Here is a 26,663-nt window from a genome sequence, read left to right as displayed (position 1 = left end):
ATATTGGTGGCATTGTCCGAAATTAAAAATCCCAAGGAGAGTCCAAGTGGGATAAGCCATTTAGCAAAGATTTCCCTGAGTTTTTCTAAGAGGTTCTCAGCGGTATGCCTCTTAGTGAAACCAGTTATACAAAGAGTAGCCTGACTCTGTATCAGCTGTCTTTTAATAGATGTTGCTGATGCTGCTGTTGCTGTTGTAGGCAATACACCTACCTCGTGGGCTGTCACAGTCATGTAGTCCTTAGTTTGCCCTGTCCCACTTGTCCACATATCAGTGGTCAAGTGGACAGTGTGTACAACGGCATTTCTGAGGACATTAATAAGGTTTTTATTTATGTCCTTGTACAGATTTTGAATTGCTCTTCTAGCGAAGTGGAATTTAGAAGGGATCTGGTAGTGAGGACACAAGAACTGAATTAACTGTTGAAAACCCACTGCAGTAATGGCAGATACTGGATGCACATCTAATACCAGCATAGTTGTTATGGCATCAGTAGTCCACTGTGTAACTGTGTGATTGCTGTCATACTTGTTTGCCCTTGCAAATGATTGTTTAACAGTTAATTCCTTTTTGGAGGATACTCTACAAGTAGTCTTCCTCCTGGTCCCCTTCTGGGATGAAGATCCACTGACAGTAACAGCAGCAGCAACAGGTATAGTCATCAAGGATCCTTCTGTGGAATCACGGATAGGAGAGGAGTAAATCATGCTTGGAATACATATAACATTGGATGCAGCAGGTCTACTCCTGATGACGAATGAGGATGTTGATGATGCAGGTGTTGGTGTTGGAGATCGAAGGTGCTTGGATCTCACAGAGAGGGAGCAGGTAGGTGACACTGGACTTGTTACATTTTGAGTCTTGGAACTTGGCAACGTACACTTTGATATTTGATGAATGTGCTCCAAGTGACGTAACAAGAAGGAGGTTACTAGGTGGTTAAGGTCCCTTCCTCTACTCACTCTTGCATTCAATGGGCACATATGGCTTGACAACTGTTGTCCAGATCGGGATGGAAATAATTCCACACGTGAGAAGTAGATTTTCTTGTCTTTTGTCCCGGCATGACAACAATGGGCTTTGGCTTTTTCAAACCATGGGCAACATCTGTTGCCTTACTTACACAAAGGACATCCTCGGCATCACCATCCACATCACAAACACTGACATCATCATCATCAACATCTTCATCATACTTAGCGCCTTCAACTACCAAAATATCCGCCTCTTCCATGTGCAATTCCACAGAAGCATCCTCAATGATTACGTGTGCAAGATGTTGACTGCCCTTCCCCACATTTAAAGAGGGCACACAAATGTTGGAACTTGGAGGATCCTCCAGTACACTAGTATTTAGGTTGGGCTCATACATGGCAACCGCGGATACACTTGCACTCTCCTCAGGGATTTGTGATTTCGATTTCTCAGGGCACACAGTTGGTTTTCCCGGAGCTGTCTTAACAACTTTCACATTTTTAATTGGACCACCACCACCACCACTACTACTACTACAAGCAGAAGGGCTATCAGAATCAGCAGTCTTCTTCATAAAGTAAGAAGGCCAAGGCCTTATACTTTCCTTGCCACTTTGTGTAGTGAATGGCATATTGCCAATTTTTTGTTCATAAAAAACAAGGGGGGGGATGGGCTGCACAACCTAATTACAACATAATCAGAGGTGCTACCATGCTGAGAACTGTAGTTCTATTGCAGAAAAAAAGGGGGAAGCTGAGGCATACTCTAAGTACTATTATACTTATAATTGGCACTATTATAGGTAAGTCCTAGATAAATTTATACAATGTGTCAGTATTAGGGATGTTAGGATCCCACCTGATGAGGTCTCCGTGACATGGCAGGTGGGCAAACATCTTTGGCCAAACATATACTAAGAACCTCTATATAACACCATGTTAATTTTTTGTTTATCTAAAGTCAAATATCCTTTCAATTTTTTTTCTTAATTTCAGTAAAATCTGCTTTACCATATTGATGGTGTGACTTAAGCCCTGGGGCATGGGCCTTCCTAGAGGTCGAGGAAGTTGACGGCCTTACACTGCTGGCAGCAGCTACAACATGTGGTTCTTGGCCTTACTCTCCTGTCATGTGACAGCCCTCCATATTTTTTCTGCAATCTAGAAGCAGTGTCACAAATTCAATCACAATAGTGTAGCCAAGGTGCGGTTACAAAATTCACACACGTGCAGCCGTGCGCACACACAAAAATATTAGAAAAAAAACAATAAGTGATGATTTTTATTTTTTGTCAGCTTCAGAAGAACTTGGGCCCAGAGCACCAATTGATCACGACTGGAGTCGAGCAGCACAAAGTTGCAACTTGTGTTGTTGGCTGGATCTTGTGCGCTATAGTGGTTAAGCCTAACACCTACGCACACACAGAAGAAAAAAAATATATGACACTTTGCTTTTTTTTGGAGTGGAGTCGAGCAGCGCAAGGTTGCAACTTGCATTACTGGCTGGATCTTGTGCACTACTGTGGTTAAGCTGAAAACCCACCCACACAAACAAGAAAAAAATCAGACTTTTATTGTTTTGTTTTTTTTAGAACGACTGGAATCAGGCAGCACAAAGTTGCAACTTGCTGGCTGGCTCTTGTGCACTACTGCGGTTAAGCCTAACACGCATGCACAGTGCACACACAGAAAATTTTTTAAAAGACACTTTAATTTTTTGTTTTGGAGCCCAGAACTTGGGCCCAGAGAAGGACACAGCACAAGCCCAGGACACAGTAGACAGCACAGATGGATCACCAGACAGCACAGTGACAGTACCGTGACCAGAGACCAGAATGGATCAGCAAACAACACAGTGATAGTGACAGCACCCTGACCAGAGACCAGAATGGATCACAGTCACCAGCCCAGGACACAGCAGATAGCACCAGCACCTCTCCCAGCTCTACACTACCCACTCTCCCTGCTCAGTCTCCACAGCCAGAGTGAAATGGCGTCTGTCACGTGGTTCCTATATACTACATTGATCATAGAGATGAAAGCTCGCGAACCACGAGATTTCCGTCTCTATGGTTTTGCCTCAGTTTCGAGAACCGAGTAAGGTGGGAACCTCCGAGCCTGTTTGAATCCAACTCATATATGCTAAATGCAGGTGGCCTCGGTTCTCTGAGAACCGAACCCGCTCATCTCTACTAATTAAGGTTATTGGAAACTTCCAATTGATTAGCCATTAGGAAGGGTGCCGCCGGGATCCCAAAGCATTTCCTGACCATTTTTCCTATGAAAAGTTGGTCTTGCTCTTGAGGTGCACAAAAAAAAACTTCCAGCACTCAAAAAATGTAAAAACCAACACCTAATTGAATAGCAAAAATTCTGCTCCTGCAGGAAAAAAAAACACCAGGTGTGGAAGTTTTACTATTCTCGCACCTATTTGAAAACCCCCCCGTTATGTGTTTGTTTAATTCAACTGCAAAATCTAATAGTCTTATTTTTAGATTACATAAAGTGTATAAGTAATTTGCACTGGCAGCCCACTGTGGTATGTGTGGGGAAGGTAGAGAGAGGGTTAATGCACAGCAGGAAGGGAGTAGGTCCTACCCTCTTCCTGACATTCATTTATCTTCCCTTATGTAGCCATAGCTTACTATTTTCATTCTGAGAACAGGGTGGAAATAGGGTAATTCACACAGGACTTTGGAGGTAATTACAAGTGGATTATAATTGGCAAATGCAGGATTTCTAAATGGGATTTCTAAATGCTTCATTTCAGAACAAAGACAAAATAACCTGCACCCATAAGCCTCCTCTAACTACATATTGTAAGAACAGTGCTCCTGTTCCACATATGCCAGTGCCAGACACCCTCACCAATAATTTACTAGAGATGTGCGCTGATCCCCATGTTTTGGTTTTGGATCTGTATCTCCCCTGGTTTTGGATCGGGATTGGTTTTGCCAAAACATCACCTCCGTGTTTTCTTTTCATGTTTTGGTTCTGGATTTTTTCTTAAAAAATAAAAAAACAGCTATAATCACATAAAATGGGCCTTTTTTTTCCTACAGTATTAATAACCTCAATAACAATTATTTCCACTCGTTTCCAGTCAATTTTGACCACCTCACAGCTCACAATATTGATTTGTTCATCTAGTTTAGGCCCAAAATTTGTACCAAAATAGCTGGCTGACTAAGCTAAGCTGCAGCAGTGGGCGGCACAAACACATGGCAGTTCACCTTCAAACATGGCACATCAGGAAACACTTATTATTTAAGAGAGGCCTGGGGTAGTTGGAGTATGTATGTAGCTAAAGGTAGGGCAGGTATAGGAAGGGTTGATTGGTAGTTAATTTCATTTCATTTTTTGATACCAAAGAAAATGTATGAGGGAGAAGGGGAGGGGAGGAGGCATTTACCAAAAAATGTAATACAGTAAATTTACATCAGTTCTTGCCATAGAAGAATGCTTGAGCATGGCTGCTGCTGGGAGTTGATGTTTTTCATCCCAGAAGAGCTTTCCAAAAATAAACAAACTATTGACTTAAATAATGCTTTGCAAGCCTTCTGTTCTGTAACAGAATTTTCCAACCTGTACAGGGACATTAAAAAAAAAACAGAGTTAGTTAGTGGTCTTCAAATTGCCATTGTTCCCACTGTCCACTTCTTAGATATGTGAATGTTAGAATGTAGAAGGCCAAAAATTGGGTGGACCACACATGGCTGATTGATCAACCATGGCAACTGGATTAGTGTCATAAGGAAGAGGAGGCTGCAAACTGGGTGTCATGTTATGAGTTGGCCATATGGGATACGTTGCTGTTAAGGGATCAGGCTGGTTATCATCAGTGGACACAATATTATAGTTGTTGTTATTTTGGGTTGCCATCTCCTGAAGGGTGTTTACCAACAGAAAGACACTACCTACCTATCAGCTCAGGCATAGACACTACCTGATTAACATAGCTCTGTTCTCTGGAGGGAAGCCAAATAGGTGGGAGCCCCTGTTCCAACATCTGAAGCTCTTATCTCTCCACATTATCTATTATAGAAGAAAAAAAATATGACATTGGGGACATCTAGCTCCTCTTTCTGTACCCTGCTCACCCTTTTTGGACAGGAAGTCCAGGATGGATGGTTTGGAGGTAGAAGGCCTAGCAACATATGGGGATGGTCATTATCAAGACCTGGTCCACCCAGTGGGTGTAGTCTGGGAGGTATTGGTTGGCATGCAGGCAGCAGAATAACAAAGGCCTCCATGTTGTCGGTGCTTACTATTCCGTATTTCAGTTTGTGATTCAGGTAGGAATAAAGTGGGCTACAGAACACAGTGACAGAATCACTGGATGTCTTAGTGCATTCTGGCCAAATAAGATCCATGAATTCCCAGACAGATTATGGACAGATGAATCCTTTGCTTGTAATAAGCTTTGGTAATTCCTGGCAAAGGTGGGTGTTATAGCCAGACACTTTGAAGGCTGTAACTTTGAACTGCTTTATAGAAAACATGTGAATGAATCCTTTCCACACTGCAGAACATGATGGAGAAATCCCTTGAAGTTCAGCACCTAGAGCATCATTTTTCATGTTATCTGAGGACTCTCCTGACTTTTGTTTACAATTTTGAATAGAACAGTTTTAGAATTTAGGAGGTCTACTCTAGTCTATATAGGTTAGGATAACATTTCTGCTATGTTTAAGATTAGAAAAAAAAAACTTTTTTTTTAAGCTATTGGGTTACAAAAAGTTTTCATTGCAATATTCATGCAGTCCCTTGACAGACATGCAGACCCCTTCCCCACCACCTAGGTTTATGTGGTGGAGTCAGGTTTAGGCACTTGGGGGGGAGGTTAGGCACCCCTAAGGGGGGGGGTTAGGGTGGGGGAGAGGGAAATTCTTAACTTTCCGATGATCGGGATTTTCATCCCTGTTGGGCAGCCGGTGATAAATCATACTGAATCCCAACCTGGCACCCTTTGCTCCAGGGGTGCCGGGGTAGTCCCAGGCTTTCAGCCTAGGCCTGGGGGCCCTGGAGAGGGGAACCCCTTTATTGAGGGTTCCACAGCTCCCCTGGGATCCCTGGCCTATGCTGATTATCAATCAGTGGTAATACTTTGGCTGGGGGACCTGGTGAAAGGGTCCACCTGGCTATGGCATTACCCCCGCTAGAAAGTTTGGTGCTGGTTCTGCTAAATACAAGGGAACCCTACTCATTTTTCCCCTGTATTTACAGAACCAGGACCTGGTCAGAGCCCAGTGCTGGTTTTGCTAAATACAGGGGACCCCTATGTTTTTTGTCCTTTGTATTTGGGCAACCAGGACTGGCTCTGAATAGCTTAGTGTTGGTTGTGCTATTTACAGGGGACACATACATTGTTTGTCCCTGAATTTAGCAAAACCAGGACGGGGTCTTCAAAACTCAGTACTGGTTGTTTTTTTTGTGCGGGGGGTGTTAGGTTCTGAATTTGTTGTGGATCCGGGGTGGTGATAGAAGCAGACACAGGAGCAGACTTATATGAAAAAGTGGGGTTTTTAATAAGGGACTGAGAAGACATGGGAGTGGCAAACAAAAGTCCAGGTATGCACTAAAGTGCACTTGATAACTGTTGTGAGGGTTAATGAACAAATGTCCAGGTAGTGACAGGCAGAACAGTCCAGTATAGGTATGGTGAGCTAAAACAGAATGCAGGCTTGATGAGCTGTAAGTGAATGCAGGTTTGGTGAGCTGTAGCTGATGCAGACAGAGGTAGTGAAGTCCAGCAGGGAATGAAATGAAACAAGGTGCAGGGAAACAGCAGGCTCAGGTACTCAGGCAGGTAGAAAGGTATATGGAGGAGGTAGGGGAATCCAGCAGGGTTTGGAGCAGGTTAGGGAAAGCAGGCTTAGGCAATAAATCCAATAGACAGGTTTAAGCACAGGAACACTCTCTCTCAGCTCTCGCAGAGAAACACGTTGCACTGGCAATGCAAGGGAGCTCTGAACTCCCTTAAATCCCCAGTGCTCAGCCGTGAATGGTCAGAGAGGAGCATGTGACACAACAGGATAGGGCAACTAGGTCACCTGACCAGAGACAAGATGGCGGCGCCCATGCCAGAACGGAATGGAAGCACCCCCAGGCCTAACCAGACCAGAGTGACAGTATGCCCCCACAGAACCACGCACAGCCAATGCTCTTCGCCAGGCACCACCGCCACCGCCAGACGCCCCTCGCCATAGCGACCTCACAGGTATTAACCGTCGACTACCATGCCGAGAGACCCTGGTCGTGACAGGGGGCATGCCATTTTGTTTTTAATTTTAAAACTTTCATTCATATTTTTTTATCAGATGCACGGATCCATCCCTGCATCTCTGTCTTAGGTTCTTTCCGCATGGATCGCACTAATCTCTGTGTGCATTAAGGCAAACAGTATGCCCCTATGCCAGAAGTACAGTACTGTACAGTAATTACTACACTGAAATTGGACCCAAGTCCTGAAATGAGCGGAGCATCCATTGCCATCCATACTTGTATAGTATGTCACGGTGGGCATTTATGTATACCCGCCATTTCTTGCTATTGTTGGCAAGTGCCCTGTCCCACCAATGCACCAGGATCAGCAGCTCACCCCTGCAATATGGCCTATATTGCCATATATCCTGAATGAGTAAGCATTGGTATGGCATGATGCCCTGCAATGTGTACAATAAATGTCTACTGTATAGCGGTTTAGCATAAAATGCTGCTGGGTGGCATACAGTAGAAATGCAGGTGGTGGGACATAGAGAGCAATGTATTGAGTTCATTAGACTTGCATAAGAATACTGAACTTCAATTGCTTGGTCTTTATGCAATGCTGGGTGTCCGTCTTCTGGTCAACACAGATACCTGTATGTATTTGTATAAATAACAGAACTCACAAACCAATTTTCTAATCCTGTAATGAAGGTTAAAAAAAAAAAATTAAAAAAATATTGATGCCAAAAATGCCATTGTCCCTTTACAGGTCTTGAACCCAAAGGCCCACTCTGCAAGGCGCTCACCCAAACCTCTAGTCCACACACACCAGCCATTAGAGACCTGCACCTGTCGGGTATTTGATTTGACATGTGTGAATTACAGCAGGCAATGTGTACAATGTCAATAGCAGGCTCAGCATGTGGTGGCATTGAATAGAAGTGAGTGAACCTGACATGATCTCTTGTCTATAGTAGTTTACTGTAGTGTTGAAACAAAGTGATAATTTCAAAGCACAAGGAGTGACTGCTTACACTACCTGAACATGCTTGGCCAGCCTCTCATGGATTACCGTGCACTGCTACAGTATTATATTCAGTACTGTAGGTTTAATCCATGGAGCATTAACCACTCCGCAGTTAAACTGTGTACTGCATGGTGTGTAGTCATTCATAGCATTTAGTATGCCATGCCACAACATAATGAGCAGTATATGCCATAATGCTATGAGCAAAGATGAAGCAGGACACATCTGTACCTGTCGACCTTTAATGTGTCGACATTTTGTCACTGTCGACCTATTGCCTGTTTAACAACTGGTGTCTATCTAGACTTTGTCAACCTTTTTCATGTAGATCTTTTATAGCTCACCCCAATGCTCTGGAAATGCTCCGATGGACATGGCTAAGGCTGCTGCAGCCGATGGATCTCTCCTGCTGGATGTGGCATACGATGCCGGGCATATTGTTTTAGTAGCCCTGCTGGTTGTGGCGTGGACTGTGCCATGGCGAAGGCTGCTGATTCATTATAACCTATCTGTGCTTGGCTGCTGGACATGGCATGGACCGTGTTACAACATCCCCGTGTTGCCCTGCTGGGTGTGGTGCATGCTGCAGGCCCGTGAGGACCTGCTGTCTATGCTGGAATACTTGCGTGGCAATGCTGTGGACTGAAGTGTTACCTTTCAGAGTGCTTAGAGCAGCCATGGTGCTGTATGCTGATCATCCCGTGTGATGAAAGTTGCTGGTATGTGTTCCTGGGTGATATTAGTGGTGACAACACAAGATCTGTGGCCTAATGTTGAATAACACACTTCACACGGCCTAGTGCCAACTAAAATATATCTGTGGCTGAGTGACAAATAACACAATACACATGTCCTGGAGCCGACTACACAATACCGGTTGCATAGCGCCTAATAATTGGGGTGGGGTGAATGGGGCCTAATGCCCTCTTTAGCTCTGCCTTATCAATGGAGTGCGGCCTCCAGCCTAGCACCAACGGTGGTGAAAGAGTGTGCCTACATTGGCCTGTCACGTCACCCAGTGATAATGCACCACAATATGTGAACGAGCTATGTGATGCACACCAGGGACTATGGGGAACGCCCGCATGGAGGGGTGGCCCTGGCAAGACCTGGACCTCTCGCATCTACACTTATTTGGAGGTGTATATTTACAGCTGCTATAGGGCACTGATATGCTGCTGATGTAGAGGCTGATGCATCACAAGTTATTTATGGCTGTGACTGAGGAGTCTAGTTACTAAGCAGTGTTAAGAGACAGAGTGATAAGTGATAAGAAAGTGATAAGGTGCCAGCCAATCAGCTCCCAACTGTCATTTTTCAAACACAGCCTGTGAGATAGCAGTTGGGAGCTGATTGGCTGGCACCTTATCACTTTCTTATCACTTTTTACTCTGTCTCCTAACACTGCTTAGTAAATAGACCCCTTAGCTCTTCCCTCTGCAGGTGAGAAAAGATAATTTAATTGGTTAAATAAAGCTTAAGGTGGGTACACATAGAACGTTTTTTATTAAACGATTGGTTGTTAACGATATTGTCCAGTCGTTTAAAAAAAATCGTTCACTTTTTGTGCCAAAACGATGAACGACCAGTGACCAGCGATGCGCGCTCCCACTGGTCGTTGATCAGTGTCGTTCATCGTCCGATCTTCCTATCCAACCTGACCATATTGTCAGGTTGGACATGTTCGGGGGATGAGGGAGGAAGCCCGGCACTGAATGATTTCATTCATGAAATCGTTCAGTGTTTGTGTTCAGTGTCGTTAATGACACTGAGCACAAACCTGCCGGGGACACACAGGACGATGTCATTCAGGCAACGAATCGTCCCGTGTGTACACGCTATTAGACTTATATTTTATCCAAGTACAGTCATGGAACATTCCTGAAAGTTTGATAAAGAAAACAATTTCAGTTTCATTATGACAGAATATGAGCTATATAAGCTGTGTGCCATGTAGTCTGTGCTTTCTGTTACTGGCAGAGGTTCTTGTGTTTGAGGAAAACCGGTGAGTACAATTTGCATTAAATGTCTCTTAGTTTCCTAATTCTCTATATTAGTGATTTGGATAAATACAGTAAGAACTCGGTTTTCATATTGTGAGGTTCTTTAGTTAATCTGTTACATGCCTGTAAGTAGCTGTCATTTAGTAGTCATTACCGAGCCATAAAGCTGGAGAAGAGTTACTTTAGTGCACCTGTGACTTAGTACTTCACTCTGCGGGTTATATAGAGATTTTATGTCTTCTTCCCAGAAAGCAGAAGTTTTATTCTAGGTTTTCTCTATGTTGTTTAATTCAACTGCAAAATCTAATAGTCTTATTTTTAAATTATGTAAAGTGTATAAGTAACTCTCACAGGCAGCCCACTGTGCTGTGTGGGGGGGAAGGTAGAGAGAGGGTTAATGAACAGCAGGAAGGGAGAAGGTCCTGCCCTCTTCCTGATATTACGTAGCAGCTCACTATCTGTATTCTGGGAATGGGATGTAGTTAATACACCTACAACCGACATTCCGGCTGACGAAATCCTGGCACCGGAATGCCACTACCCAGCCAGAACACTGGTGCCGGAATACTGATAGTAGTGGACATCCCGACGCCAGAATCCCCACAGCCAGGATGCCGATCATAAGCATAGCGGGGCTTGTTAGGTCTTAGCCGCAGGGGGGAGGGTTAGGTTTATGCGACACAAGGGGGTTAGGGTTAGGCTAGGGGAGGGGGAGGTTAGAGTTAGGTATCCATGGGGGTAGGTTAGGGTTAAGCACCACTGGTGGGGCAGTTCTGGTTAGGCAGTAAGGGGGAGGGTTAGGTTTAGGCACTAACAGGAAGGGTTAGGGTGGAGAATGGGGAGGGTTAGTGTTAGGATGGAGGGTGGGGAGGGGTAGGGTTAGGGTGGAGGGTGGGGAGGGTTAGTGTTAGGGTGGAGGGTGGGGAGGGTTAGTGTTAGGGTGGAGGGTGGGGAGGGTTAGTGTTAGGATGCAGGAACAGAGAATTACGGGAGACTGGGGGATGGTTATCATACTTACTGGACCCTTGTCAGGATATTGAGCATCAGGGTGCCGCTGTCAGAATATTATAGAAATAAGAAAAATTAGGAGGCGCTAATAAAATAGGTAATATAAATCTAATTATAAATGTATAGCAGCAAAACAAATCAGCCTGTGTAAGCTCAATATGACTAATAACAGTCACTACAAATACAAGAAAAAAAAAGTGTTGCGCTAATATATATTTGACGAAATATATTGGATATAACAGAAAAAGCTCAAGATACCAAATTTTTAATAATATGATTTATAATATATTAAATGCAATAAAACAAAGTAACTGCGCTCACCCCTCAAAGTGTTCTGGGTGATTTTCAATTCGAAAGCTGCATACACACACAATGATTTTGTTACCAACAATTTTATAAATGATTTTCTGTCAGATTATCTGTCAGATTTTTTAAAGTGTAATGAACGATTTTTTTGAACTACAAACGATTTTTGCATATTCCCTTAATGAAAATCGTTCAGCTGACTGAACTACAAACGTGAACGCGCATGAACGATAATCGTTCATCATTTGACTGAGAAAGTGAACAATTTTTTCAAACGATTATCGTTAAGCGATATTGTTTAACGATAATCATTCAAAAAATCGTTGCGTGTGTATGCAGCTTAAGAGTATGGTGTTAATCTGTATGTTCTGACTATAATATCCTGTCAGTTATCTCAAGAGACTGAGGGCCTGATTCAGAGCTGCTCGCAAGTGTCTCGATGTTATAGCCCTGCGCATGAGCCAAGTCCGGCGTGCGCATGTGCGAGCCCCGCAGAGCGACTGAAGTTCAGTTGCTCCGGGGCTCGTAGCAAGATGGGGCGGCTGTCAATGTTGATTGACAGCTCGCCCTGTTTTGTGGGCGGGCAGGGGGGGGTGGCCGGACAAACAAATATGTTTCTTTAAATAACATCAACATATCTTCAATTAAATATAAACCTAAGTCAGCACAGTAGCTGTATCACATACTAATGCTCTTTTTCACATAACATAAGTGTAAATTGTAACATGCATTTTCCTAGCAACAATGGAGGATAGATCACAGTGAGGAATCAGCATGTATGCTCTTGTAAATCAATAATCATTTGATAATATAGCGCAAAAAGGTATGTAGTCAGAAAGCCGGCAGTCGAAATGCAGACCTCTGACTTCCTGACTGTCAAATCCCGGCACCCATCATTATCCACCCTCCGAAATTCTGACGGCCGGCATACCAAAGGAAGGTAAGCCAGGCGGCAGTAGCGCACAGCCGTGTGGAGGAGAGGGCTAGGTTAAGGGCTCCCGGAGAGAACCTAGTGTTAGGCACCCCCTTAGGGAGGGTTAGGGTCAGGCTAGGGGAAGGGGAAGGTGAGCTTAGGGTTAGGCACCTGCAGGGGGATATCAGGGTTAGCCACCCCACCAGAGGGTTAGGTTTAGGCACCCCGGGGGGGGGGGCAGTTAGGGTTAGGCACCCCTAAAGGAGAGGTAGGGTTAGGGAGGGGAAAGGGTTAGGTATAGTTAAATTACTTACCCTGTCGGGATCTTCTGTTGCTGGACTTCCGTCGTCGGAATTTGAACCGCCGGATTTAGGTCCGGCGATATCACATAACGATTCTGCGGAAATACACTTTGACAGAAAAGAGCAGTAATTAGCATCTGTACAGAAATGCAAGCATTTGCCCAGGATTATTTTGATACAAGGAAACACCAAAAACCTATCTGCGGGCACTGAACAACGATCGGATGGGAGTCCTAAGTGGGAAGACTGTAAAAACCTCCCAACCATATCTCTCCTTCTTGGGGCAAACAGTATCAGGGTAAAACTATACCCCCCTAGGTATCTAATAGCCCCTCAAAAAGCGCATAGAGCCTTAGGAATATGATCAAATAAGGGAAGGGGGAAGGCAAGTTTAACCCTTTGCCTTCTTTCTTAAGACAGCCCAGGCAGAGTTTGCAGCAAAATTAAGCCACTGTATCTCACCCCAGAACTGCAGCACTTCTGCCACCTCCGATCTTCAGTTCTCAGCACTCTCTGGTCACTGGAGAGGAGCCAAACGGCAGGGCTTTGTACTCCGGAAGTACCCTGTGTCGGGGTTCTCTGTGCTGCAGTCCTCAGTCTTCTTGGTTGCCGCTCCTCTGGTCCTCTTCATGGGGGCGATCATTGGGTTCTTGCCTCGGGATCCTTTACAGTATTTGGGGTTGCGCTATCCTGGGCACTGCCTGTCCTCCATGGGTCTTCAGCTAGGCTACCTCAACAAAGACACTCCTCCTCTGGGGTTGGCGGCACTCTAGTGATTCCAAACAGCAGTCCTCAGCGATGTCCCCATCTCTCCGGCTGCCCCATGCTGGTAAGTTCTGCAGCGGCAGCAGGGTCCTCTTCCTCTGGCAGCTGGTTTCTTCTCTGGTGTGGACCTTGTTGGCAGGACCAGACAGCAGAGGCATTCTTCTTCCAGGAAGGTGGTTTGTGGCAGCGGTGGCTCTGCAGCAGACTTCGTTTCTCTGCTGGGCTCCTGTCAGCAGGGTCCTCTCAGCCTAGGTCCTGAAATGGGTGGGCATCTCTGCACACTGTCTGCCTGTTTTTTGAGAGCCCAGCAGGGATCTTCTTCTGGGATTTCTTCCATGGTGGCTTATCCAGTGGCAGCGTAGTCTCAGTTGTGCCTCCCTCTTCGGTGTCCTCTTTCGCCAGGCACAGTCTCATCTGAAGATTAGCAGGCCCTTCTCTCTTTACAGGGGGGAACTTACAACAGGGCATCTGCCTGTGCTGTTCTCAGGTACTACTGCAGGAATCCTAAGCTGTCACAGCTGGGATCCTCCACACTGCAGTGGCTTCACTGACAGTCCCACAGCTGCTGACCACCAGCCCTGTCCTGCTGTCTCTTTCTCCCCTGTCTGCTGACACCTTCCTTTGGTCAGCTGTATACTCTGGATGGCTACATTGCTCAGCCACTACACAGGTCAGCCTCCCATCTGTGCGAGTTCCTCCTCTCTTCAGCTGCTGGCCTTTTATAACAGTGGCCAACTGCCCACCTCAGCACCCCACTTCCTAACTGTCTCAGAAGCCCCAGCTACAGCCCACCCCTGGGCTCTGTGCCCTACAACCCATGGCAGCCAATCAATGGGGGGCTTTTTAGCAGGATCCCAGTGTTACTGGCCAACTGTAAGATCTTCCCCCCTTGGCTGCTATGATTCAAAAGCCATGGGGTGTTAAGGGATCTATTAAAAGGTCAGGGCCCTGTAATTCTAGTCTCTGGGCTGCCTGCTAGATTACTCCAACTGCTACCTAAGGCCAAGAGTAAAAAAAAAAAAAATTGTGGGACCCCTATTTTGGTACGTATACAGTATAGGGATACCACACCACATCACAAATCTAGTAATAAAAAATGCATGAAACAATATATATTGTATCATATCCATATACTAGAAAAAATATCAATAGATAAACATAACAATGCCTTTAAACATGTTTTTTTGCTGTCCCAGTCACAGCAAAATTAAGAACAATGTAATAAATAGCCATATAGCCACGTCCAGCTGTGGGCATAAACTCTCTTTGTGGAAAAAAAATTAAACAAATATTCCAAATACTCACTAATAATTTATAGTGAGAAATAACCCATGTGACAATCAGCCCCTTTGTCGCTCAATGTATATAGGGAATACAGGCAGTTAGTACAGACCTCCACCGCCATTGTAATTATGAATAAGTTACTCCTGCCCACTGCCTGAATGTGAATTGCAGCATCTTCTATATGGAGGCTGGAACTACACAGAGTTCAAATGTTAAACGCCTTCACCTTGTACACTACTATGGAGCAATTGCGCTGCAACTCAAAGAGCCGTAGAATTATCTTTACACCGCGGTGTGGACAGGCGGTGGGCTGCTTGGGGATACAGTGTTGATGTCTGAGTGCCACTAGCTCTTGATGTGGAGCATAGGTGGCTGTGTATATAAGAAGTGGCTGGCTTAAATATTCAGTGCCGGTGTCAGAGTGGTTCCTGATGTGGAGCAATTAATAGCTGTAGCAATGCTAAATAAGACTGGATGATACTGAGTAAGCTGGGAATTGCAGACAAATCTGTGTATTTCTCTTATTTAATTCCTCCCATAGGGATTTCTTCCACACTCTCCCCAGGCTCCTTCAATGTACAAACCACAGGGTAGCACTCTCACCCCAGTCTCTTTAATGTCCACTACATAGCTTAGCACTTTCCCAAGGTCCCTTAAATGTACACAGCATAGCACTCTCCCCAGGCTCCTTCAATGTCCAAACCACAGGATAGCACTCTCCCCAGGCCCCTTCAGTATCCACACCACAGCACACAGCTCTCTCCAGGCCAATTCAATGTATATACCACTCTCCCAAAGCCCTTTCATTGTCCACAATTCAGCATAGAAGTCTCCATAGGTCCCTTTAATGTCCACATCGCTCTCCTTAGGCCCTTTAAGGTACACCCCATAGCACAGCACTCTCTCTAGGCCCCTTCAATGCCCATAGCACAGCCCTCTTTTCAGTCTCTTTCAATGTCCACATAACATCACAAAACTCTCCTTGGCCCACTTCAATGTTAGAGCACTTTCCCAAGGCGTATTCATTGTCCACACCACAGCATAGAATTCTCCCCAGGCCCATTCAGTTTTCACATAACAACACCTTCTCCAGGCTGCTGCAGTGTTTACATCATAGTACACTCTTCAGGCCTTTAAAATGCCCATACCAGGGCCCTCTTCTCAATGTTCACACAACAACACAGAACTCCCAGGCTACAGCACTCTCCCCAGGCCCCTTCAGTGTCCAAAAAAAACAACTCTCCCCAAGCCACTTTAATGTCCACAGCACAGGAATCTCTCCAGGCCCTTGTAATGTCCCCACCACAGCACTTTCTCTTTTGGATTTTACTTTGTCCAGACCACAGACCACAGCATGGTTTTCAAGTCCAATCAAAGCAAACTGCTCTCTCCCCTGTCCCTTTAATGTCCAAGGCAGAGCAACCCCCTTCAATATTCATAGTACAGTACATCTCCCCTGGCCCCAATAATGTCCACACCAGAGCATTCTCCCCAGACTACTGTACTTCAATGTTTACAGCACAGCACTCTCCTCAGGCCTCTTCAATGTACACTACAGCACAGGGGCATTTCTAGAGAGGAGGGGGCCCATGTGCAGTCTCTGTCATGGGCCCCCTCCTCCCCATTGGGCAGCCAGCAGCACACTGAGCTGTGCACGGCCTACGCCAGAGTTAGAGTCTCTGGGCACTAGAGTGTGCCCAGAGTCTATGGCACAGCACAGCCATTTTCACTGTACTGCGCAAATGATGGGAAAATGGCCACCACAGCTATTTTCTAGATGTTTTTACAGTGCCGGACCCCAGCGCTGACGTGGGACTCCAGAGAGGTAATGTATATTATGGGTGCAGGGTGTGAGGTGCGGGGGGCCCCTGGACCCAGGGGCCCAGTGTGCTCCGCACTCCATGCATACAATATAGATATGCCCCTGTCACAGCAAAGCTTCTCTCCCCAAGCCCTTTCGATGTTCACAGTACAGCACCCTTTCCAGGCCCCTTCAATGTCCCAATCACAGCATAGCTCTCTCGCCCCGGTATGTGGTTATGATACCGGCGGCCGCCAAAATCAATACCGTCAGTGTAATCCTGGCAAGGCATTTAACATAGGTGTCAAAATACCAATGCCTATATTAATCCAGACACCGGAACCCCGACCCCCGCCATCCTGATCGTCACTGATGCGGTAAGTATAAAAGTATTACACTTAGCCTGGAGATGGGGGTTAGGTTTTGGGACTCCCTGGGGGACTTAAGGTTAGACACCCCCAGGGAAGGTTAGAGTTAGGCTAGGGGAAGGGAGGTTAGGCTTAGGCACCCCTTGGGAGGGTTAGGTTCAGGGTGTAGGGAGGGGGGGTTAGGTTTAGGCACCCATTGGGGGAGTGTAGGGTTAGGCACTAGGGGGAAGGTTAAGGTTAGGCAACCCTAAGGGAGGGTTTGGGTTAGTGTAGGAGACGGATAGGAATAGGGAATATACTTACTTCTGTCGGGATCTCCTCTGTCGGCCATCTGCTGTTGGGATTTGAACCGGCAGCTGGCTACAAACTCTATCTGCTGATCTCCTTTGAAAAAAAAAGTATCATTAATGACATGGGGGGGCCCTGTGCACCCCTCCACCGTTTCCTGGATTAGCTTATGTATAGCTAACAAAAGCCTTTACAGCAGTAATCAGCCCCACTTTAATCATTGATTGGGTTTTCACTGGAATATATAGGCTCTTCCATCTCATAGAAAGTCCATGGAATTGTGCTGCAGAAAGTGATACCTGAGATATTATAGTCCTTTTCCTCCTGGAGGGACAGTCTCTCCTCATTTTCTGTATTGTTTCTGGCGCTTGGTCTCCACGACGTTGAACCATTGTGTTTGTGAAATTTGCCTTGTGTTCTCTTCCATGTATCTATCTTCCTTCTCTGCATGTACTACAGAAACACCCCCATCTACAGTATCTCTCATTCCAGAACACTACAAAAATCCATTTTATAAAAGAGGGATTTTTATTTGGTGAAAACTTTTTTTTCAATGACGATGAGAAAACCCCAATATAGACATAATTTGTTGGAAACTAATTGGTTCATGTAAATAAGTTTTATTTCAAAGGGCAGATTTTACGAAGTAGCGGCGTCTGTAAGGCGCTGTGTCCCGGGGGGTTGCAGGTGAATATTTTAAACAGCAATCAGAGTCAGTGTAAAGCATGTCGGGCGTTGTGCTGACTCCTGGTGCCAATTTTAAATATTCACCTGCAACCCGCCGGGACACAGCGCCTTACAGATGCCGCTGCTTTGGAAATTCTGCCCAAAGTTTGTTGTAAACATATTGATTTAACCTTATTATGGTTAGATTTAAAGTTAGTTAATTTGTTTTAATTATAGTTTGTTTCCATTTTCAATCAGGCATAAGAAGAGCAAGAGTTTCTGCCACTAGAGGGCATCAGAGGTCTGTTACTAGCAGAGAGAGTAAGAAGCCCCATCTGAAGGAAAAGAAGGAAGAGTTTCTGCCACTAGAGGGCATCAGAGGTCTGTTACTAGCAGAGAGTGTAAGAAGCCCCATCTGAAGGAAAAGAAGGAAGAGTTTCTGCCACTAGAGGGCATCAGAGGTCTGTTACTAGCAGAGAGAGTAAGAAGCCCCATCTGAAGGAAAAGAAGGAAGAGTTTCTGCCACTAGAGGGCACAAGAGGTCTGTTACTAGCAGAGAGAGTAAGAAGCCCCATCTGAAGGAAAAGAAGGAAGAGTTTCTGCCACTAGAGGGCACAAGAGGTCTGTTTCTAGCAGAGAGGAAGCAAAGGATTTGTTGGCAAGGAAAACAACCCCAATGGGAAATAGTGTCACAATTAAAAATGAGACCCCATACCTTTTTTCATATGTTGTCTCATATCAAGCTTATTGGAGGACCGGTCAGGTGAGTCCAGAGCTCCAATTCCAAATCACATTATAACGCTTGTTTTGGATCTGTCTAAACACAATACAGCGACAATTATTGTTTCCCTGTCCTGTTGTTTTGCTTATTGACAAGATGGTCGCACAATGTAAACAATGAAAACCTCTCAGACACATACACAGATTATCTCGCACTCTATCTGGTTTATGGGCCAGATTCAGAAATGAATGTAATGGTGATTACATACGCAGATCGAGTGATTGTTTGCCATTGTGCATGCGTATAATCTGCACTGCAATCACATTGCAATCACAGAATCACACAGGAATAGGAGGGTGATTGGAATAACGCAGGCGTGTCTGATCATTTTATCACTGTTACATGGGCGTACATAGATTAGCCTTTGTGATCTCCTTCGCAACTTGAGAGCCATCAGCGTGTCAGGAGAGCTGCAGAGTCTGTGATAGGTCAGACCTGCCACAATGGCAAGATGGCTACTTGATGTTCATTGATGTTATCGATATTTACGCAGGTAAGCAACATCATACACATGTATGAAGGCAGCAGTGGACGTCCTTATGCTCAGGTGATATTTGGAATCATTAGCATATTTTACCAGCTGCGATCGCAGTAGCGTCCATCTCCCAATCAGGCCCCAAGTCAATTAGTTTATTTGACACAATACTTGTATAAAGATGTCACCCCAGAACTCCCTAGCTTTATTAATAAGCCCCAGATGTAGCACCGTTACCCCTTTGGTATAAAAAAGTCCACCTGGAAATGTTACCCAGTGAGAGGTAACTTGCTCTGGAAAAATGTCCATTATATGAGTTTGTATGTTGTACAGCTCTATCTACCTGCATTGCAGATTGGGGCAGTAATACTCAACAATGAGGTTAGGTACAAATAACTGGGAGGTCCTCATTAATAGATGGGAAACCTAAGTGGATGAGTCCTCTGATATTACTCTAGGGCAGTGATTCCCAACCTCGGTCCTCAAGGCACACTAACAGTCCTGGTTTTAGTGATATCCATGCTTGTGCACAGATGGTTAAATCAATATAACTGAGGTACTAATTAAGTCACCTGTGCTCAACTATGGCTATCCCGAAAACCTGGACTGTTAGTGTGCCTTGAGGACCGTGGTTGGGAACCCCTGCTCTAGGGGGTAAATTTACTAAAGTGAGAGTTTTAGAAGAGATGTTGCCCATAGCAACCAGTCAGATTCTACTTAACACGTAACTAGCATCTTCTAGGAGATAATAGCTAGAAAATGTCCTCCTAGGAATTGGCTCCTTCTGGTGTACCAGTACTTGGACAGAGAGCTGTGATCCCACCTCCGCACACTAACCCTTGTGTAGCAGGTTTGGTGGTTCCCACCCATGGCACCAGGTAACATTCTGTCTACACTCCATTATATGACCTTTCCTTAATTTTATGCAGCTGTTCACTATCCCCTCTCCTTAAAAATCTTGACTAACCTTAAGATGGATCCCAAATAATTTACTTAACACTAACCACATACATAGACACTGCTGAAGTGTGTAGAGGATAAGGAATGTTTGACTTACAGTACCCAGGTAGCATTAGTATTGATTTTATTGCAATAGAGCACAGGGGGCCTGATTCTGAGATAGCCGCTAATGCGATCGCAGCTGAGATTCTTACACAAAGCAGCTGCAGAAATATGCTAATGTCATCCAAGATCACCCGAGCATAAAGACACCCACTGCTGCCTTCCCACCTGCGTGTGACGATGCGTACCTGCGTAAATATTGGTAACATCACTGTGCTTTGGTGGCCATCTTGAACCTTGCGGAATTCTCTGAGCATCCCCCAAGCTCTGACAGCCTGTCACTCACTCTGTGATGGATTGTTATGTGAATCCGTGATTGCAGTGCAATCGCTGTGCATGAGCAGTGCTACTTATACACATGCGCGATGGAAAACAATCGCTCAATTACGTGTGTAGTCGCGTTTGCGTATTGTCTCTGAATCTGGCCTAGATTCTCAAAACTCAGGTACTCAGGACCTCAAACAGTGTATAGGCCCCCATACATCAGAGATTGATTGCAGCAATCGTGCAATTTGCAATCAATTGTGTATAAAAATCTTTCCTTTTTAAATCGATTGTGGCAATTCTGCAATCAATTGAAGAAGGGAAAGATTTTTATACACAATCGATTGCAAATTGCATGTATAGTCGCCTTATGTTTTCCAGTTCTCATAGAATCACAAATGAAATAATTACCTCCACCTGCAGGACTTTTCAAATGTGTCAGTGAGTAATGAATTCACCTTTGCACCTGCTGGGTGAACTAGAACACATGAACTGTGTGGGGTCCTGAGGACTAAAGCTGCAGACACACACAACGATTGAGTTAATGAAAAATTTTAGTAAACGATTTTCTACCTTGAAAAAATGAACTAAAATCATTTACTAAAGTTGTTCATTTACTATGCTCATTTGAACGATTTTTATGAACTACAAACGATTTTTGCATATTAACTTAATGAAAATCGTTGAGTTGACAAGTCTGACTAAACTACAAACTACAAATGTGAACGCGCATGAACAATAATCGTTCATCGTTTGACTCAGAAAGTGAACGATTTTTTCAAACGATTATCGTTAAACAATATTGTTTAATGATAATTGTTCAAAAAATCGTTGTGTGTGTGCTCCTTTTGTTCTACAACCACTGCACTAGAGTGTATAATCAAATCAAAACTGTTGTTGTATTTAGCAAAATGAAAATATGAGGTATTGGTTCATATTTGGATCAAAATATTTAAGCCTGCATCCCAGGGTAAAGGGTACCTCATTGTATGCAGATCCAACAATAACCAATATGCTTCAAACCAGGATCATATTCTCTATATAGTCAGTATAGCTATATATGCAGAATTGTCAAACATTTGGGTGTTGGAAAGTCATATATGAGAAAAGTATTTCCTGTTTTACCCCTGATATCTCACCTTGGCACCAATTGCTCACTGCTTTCTCATTGCTGGCTTACCTTCCTGGTGTCTGGAGGAATGTGCTTAGACCAGAGGTTCCCAAACACGATCCAAAGGTATACAATCGGGAAACCGGCTGCCGGCTTCCCGACTGTCATATCCCGGCGAGGGTGAAATGCCGGACGTCTAGATGTAGACGCCTGACTTTTCCCCGACGCCAGGAAACCGGCAACCGGTATCCCGATCGAAGGGGGAGCCGCAAGTAGACAGCCGCGGGGGGGAGGGTTTAGGGCACCCGGGGGGGAATTAGGGTTAGGCACCACCCGGGAGGGTTAGGCACTCCCGGGGGGGACTTAGAGTTAGCCACCCTCCCCGGGGGACTTAGGTTTAGGCAGCGGGGAAGGGGGGGGTTAGGCACTTAGAGGGGGGGATTAGGGTTAGGCACTTGGGGGGAGGTTAGGGTTAGGCACCCCTAAGGACGGTTAGTTTAGTATATACTTACCTTAGCGATGATCGGGATTTCCAGCGCTGTCGGGCTTCCGCTGCCGGGCTCTGCTCATCTGTCAGCCAGGCGCTGCCGGGAATCGAACCACCGGTTCACACCAATTCCTGCCAAACAGTTCAGGTTCTAGAGATATCCATGGTTGAGCACAGGTGACTTAATTAGTATTTCAGTCAATTTGATTTAACCACCTGTGCTCAACCATGGATATCTGTGAATCCTACACTGTTGGGAAGCATTGAGGATCGCATTTGGGAACCTCTGTCTTAGACCTATTTAGGTTATTGCAGTTCACCATGAGAATCATTAAGTACATGAGACTTGGATTATGTGATGGTTCAACTCAACTGTCCAGTATGTCCATAAAACTGGTTCTAACCAGCTGCAGAATGAGGTTACCTCTGCAACACCGAAGTATATACATTTATACATTTCAATTGTTTACTGTACCTCAGAGCTTACCTTACCAATGACTCCATATCTTATGCTGCTTGCCCTCAAGTTGGAGATCTGTATCTGGGACATTTCCAATCTCATCATAAGCCAAACACCTAGGAAGTTTGTAATTGCATGCAAGTCATGTCCAAGCACAAATGAAACGTGTAACTATTTATGGCTTGAAGGGCAGAATGGGGGTTAAAAGGGAAGGATGAGAATAGGCAATGTACAGTAAGGGTGTACTGAAGGCATTCCTACACAAATGTGGACAATTTTAGTCCTGGGTTTCCTGTAAGTACACTTATTATTTTATTTTTATCAAGTTACTTACATTGCAATTCATATTCTTTTGTGTTTTACAATTGGAAACAAACAATGATAGAACAATTGGATTTTATTTTTATGGCACTAATAAAATGCTTTTAAATTTTTTTAATTAGCATTTTTTTAAGTGGATTTGAGCACCAAGAAATTATCACTACCGTTTGATTTGCAATGATAGAACAATACTGGTTAATAATAACACACAGACATATAGGTATGAGGGCCCTGCTTGCAAGCTTATAATCTATAAGGAAATAGGCATTAATACACAAGGATAGGTACTACCTGCTTTACAATGGTCCAGCCAGATCACAGTGGTTCTTGGTGGGCTGTATGATCCAGTCACACAGGAATGCTGGCCTGGGGTCAGGAGGATGTGAAAGTGAAGAAAGAAACAATATGTAAAGTTATGTGTTGACTGTATTATGGGGATACAATTGGGTAGGATAATTTATGTAAGTTATGTGGGCAGTTCTGGAATCTGATAACCTTGTCTGAAGAGATGAGTTTTCAGGGAATGCTTGAAGATTTGGAGACTAGAGGAAATACTTATTGTGTGTGAGTCCTGTTACTGTGAGTAGGAGCAGTTCATGTGTGTGGATGAGTGACGCAGATCATATGTGGAGCGGAGAGGTCAGGTTGGGAGATATTTTGAGATATGTTAAGAGATGTATGTTGGTGTAGTTTGATTAATAGCCTTATGTGTAAGTGGAAGTGTTCACAAATCTGGGTTTTAGTACTGAGAAGCTCAGACACTCCTTTATTGCTGCCTCCAGGTCTATGTAGAAACAATCCATTGCAATTACCTGATGCACCTGAGCAGCTCAGTAGTGCTCACCTGATCCTCTGCTCCAATGGGGATGGACTGTCTGCTATGTAAACCTGCACCTGGAGCCAGCACATGGGCTGAACAACATGTTTCCTTCCCAGGATTTTGGCCTTGTGTGCTGATAGCATGTCTCCTGTGACTGCCATTGCTATTCTGTGTATGACTTTCTGGTTACCATCCTCAGCTATTTCTGTCAGTGTTGCTGTCCCACGCTGCTTTAAGACTTATCCATTTGTTGTTGCTACCTGCATTCTATTTGCCTATACTGCTGCTTCCACGTTCCAGGTCTTGTGTAAGTGCAGTACCAGAGTTACAGCTTCCTCAAGCTCTCCTCTGATTACATTACACTCTGATTCCTGGCCTGAGTTCCTATCTGCCAGTACTATAATGTTCTGAGTCCCGGAGGTCACCATTGTCTCTGGAGTGTATTCCTGGTCTTGCTGTCCTTCACTAATCGAGGGGTTGCCCAGTGGAATTGGTCTGTTCACGCCAGTTCTAGTTCAGAATACATGCATATCACTAGCCTGCGGTTCCTACATTGTCACTAGTGTACCTATACTCTGGTTTGTACCTATGAGCCATAACCATGACTGAAGTATTTTATATGGAATACAATAAACAGGTAACCAAAGGAGGGACTGACAGAGCGGATCAGTATGAGAATATTTAGTGAGGAAGATCAGCCTCACAGCTGCATACAGCATGGATTGTAGTGGTGAGAGTCTGCATCCTCTTTTTTTTTTTTTCTCATGATCAGGGACAGAGGCCCTGATTCGGAGCCGGATGCTCTGACAGAGTGCTCGCTCTGAATCAGGGCCGTCCTTCTTGTTCTTCAGAGCGGCCTCCTGGCCACTCGCATAGCTATGTGTGACCACCCACAACTATAGTGAGTGGCCAGGAAGATGGTCTCGATGGTCAAGACCTTTGTGACCATCCGGCTTGCAATGAGACCCTTGTGGTAGGGTCTCGTTGCCGCAAGCCCCAGAGTGCTTTCGGCTCTAACAGAGCCGAAAGCACTCCCACTGACATCACTTGTGATGTCAGTGGGGCCGGCCCCAGATGGTAGGCATTCCCATGGGAACGCCTTTGTCTGGGCAGGCATGCCCCCAGCCCACCCACCAAAGAGGGCGTGCTGTCACTCAACATCGACAGCATGCCCCCTTTGGTATGAGACCCGGAGCGACGGATTGCCCATCGCTATCCGGGTCTCATGCATGCAAACGACGGAGCCGGCTCCATCGTGCGCATGCGCACTGGGCCACCTTTGACCCGCTTGCGAGCGCTCAGCGCTTGCGACCGGGTCTGAATCAGGCCCAGAGTCCTTGTTCTCTCACCATTTAGTTCCCTCCCTCGTGGCACACAAGAAAGCAGTAGAAACAAGTGGTTTCTGCATTTAACCCTGATAGGTCATATAAACTAAACATATAGGAATATAAATTTCACTAAATACATGCTTACTCACATGCAATCAGCCAGACTTCTCTCAATAGGATGTAAATGTGTCATACACTTGTTACAGCGGCAGCTAATATTATTACAATAACAATCAGAACAGTGCATATGGTTAGAAGCAGGACACTGCCTAGCATAAATATTTTTTCATATGTTAGGTAACAGTAAACAGTAAAGCTGCATACACACACAACGATTTAGTAAATGAACGATTTTAGTAAACTATTTTCGTTCATTTTTTCAATGGAAAAATTATCGAAAATTGTTTACTAAAATCGTTCATTTACTAAATGAACTGAACAATTTTTTTGAACTACAAATGATTTTTGCATATTCCCTTACTGAAAATTGGTCAGTCTGACTGAACTACAAACTACAAACGTGAACGTGCATGAACGATAATCGTTCATCGTTTTAACTCAGAAAGTGAATGATTTTTTCGTTCACCCCTATGCTGCATTTCCCCCAATAGTAGTCCTCCTATGCATTTCCCCCAGTAGTAGTCCCCCCTATGCTGCATTGACCCCAGCAGTAGTCCCCTCCCTATACAGTACTCCCAGTAGTAGTCACCTCTATGCATTGCCCCCAGTAGTAGTCCCCCCTATTTGGTCCCCCTAGTAGTGGCCATCCACCCATAAAGTGCGCTCAGTAGCGGCCACCAGCTGTACAGTGACCCCAGTAGTGTCCCCCCCTATTTTGTGCCCCCATTAGTGTGCACACACCCCCATAAAGTGCCCCCAGTAGTGGCCACCAGCTATACAGTGCCCCCAGTAGCAGCCACCCTGCCATAAAGTGCCCCCAGTAGTGGCCACCAGCTATACAGTGCCCCCTAGTAGCACCCCCGTGCCAGACTTACGCACACAGAAGAAGAAGAAATACACAACTTACCTGCTCCCTGTTCCTGACGCGACCACCCAGCCCGCTCTGCAGTGCACTATGGGAGAGATGTCATGACATCTATCCCATCAGTCGCTGCGGAGGGAGCTGGAAGACTGAAGTCCCCCCATGGACGCAGCAGCCAATGAGAGTCTGTCTGACTCTCATTGGCTGGCTGCTATAACAAACACACAGCCGCCGCTGGCAGCTGTGTGTTTGTAAACTGTGTAGGCAGACCACTCTCACTGCCGTCTGCCTGCACTTGTGGGGCCCGGGGGACTAGTGGTGGGTGTACCTCCGCTAGTTCGGCCCCTAGGGTAGTCCACCCCTTGGCTGCTGGTGACACAGCCGGATGGCGCCCTCCTTTGGCTGGCATCCCTGGTGAGTGCCATCCAGGCCAATGGGTAGATATGTCCCTGTCTGGCACACCAAATTATATGTGGGTATCGCTTCATTGCAATATTAGGCTGACTGCAGATATTTTCTTATGATGTTGATGAGATATTGGATGGTTTGAAATCTCCTATTTCACACTAACCAACAACTATCCTGGGAGTATTTAAGAATCGGTATACAATAATATAGAACTCCATTGAAGCTGTGCAAATAATCTGTGGGCAGTCA

At 45.1% G+C, this 26,663-nt stretch overlaps 1 protein-coding gene across 1 annotated transcript in view; it reads left to right on the top strand.

Annotated features, from left to right (window-relative positions):
* The first annotated feature begins 24,297 nt into the window (after nucleotides 1–24,297).
* LOC148481834 (uncharacterized) overlaps nucleotides 24,298–26,663 on the top strand; it is a 75,391-nt gene continuing 73,025 nt past the window's right edge. The window contains exon 1 of the mRNA XM_088452920.1: nucleotides 24,298–24,333. Coding sequence (XP_088309046.1) covers nucleotides 24,298–24,333 — 36 coding nt within the window. The remainder of the gene's footprint in view (nucleotides 24,334–26,663) is intronic.

Source organism: Taudactylus pleione, unplaced genomic scaffold, assembly GCF_031769625.1.
Source record: "Taudactylus pleione unplaced genomic scaffold, aTauple2 ptg000559l, whole genome shotgun sequence".
NCBI classification, from domain to species: domain Eukaryota; kingdom Metazoa; phylum Chordata; class Amphibia; order Anura; family Myobatrachidae; genus Taudactylus; species Taudactylus pleione.
Note: the sequence above shows the minus strand (reverse complement) of the source record. Positions and strands in the feature narration are given on the sequence as shown.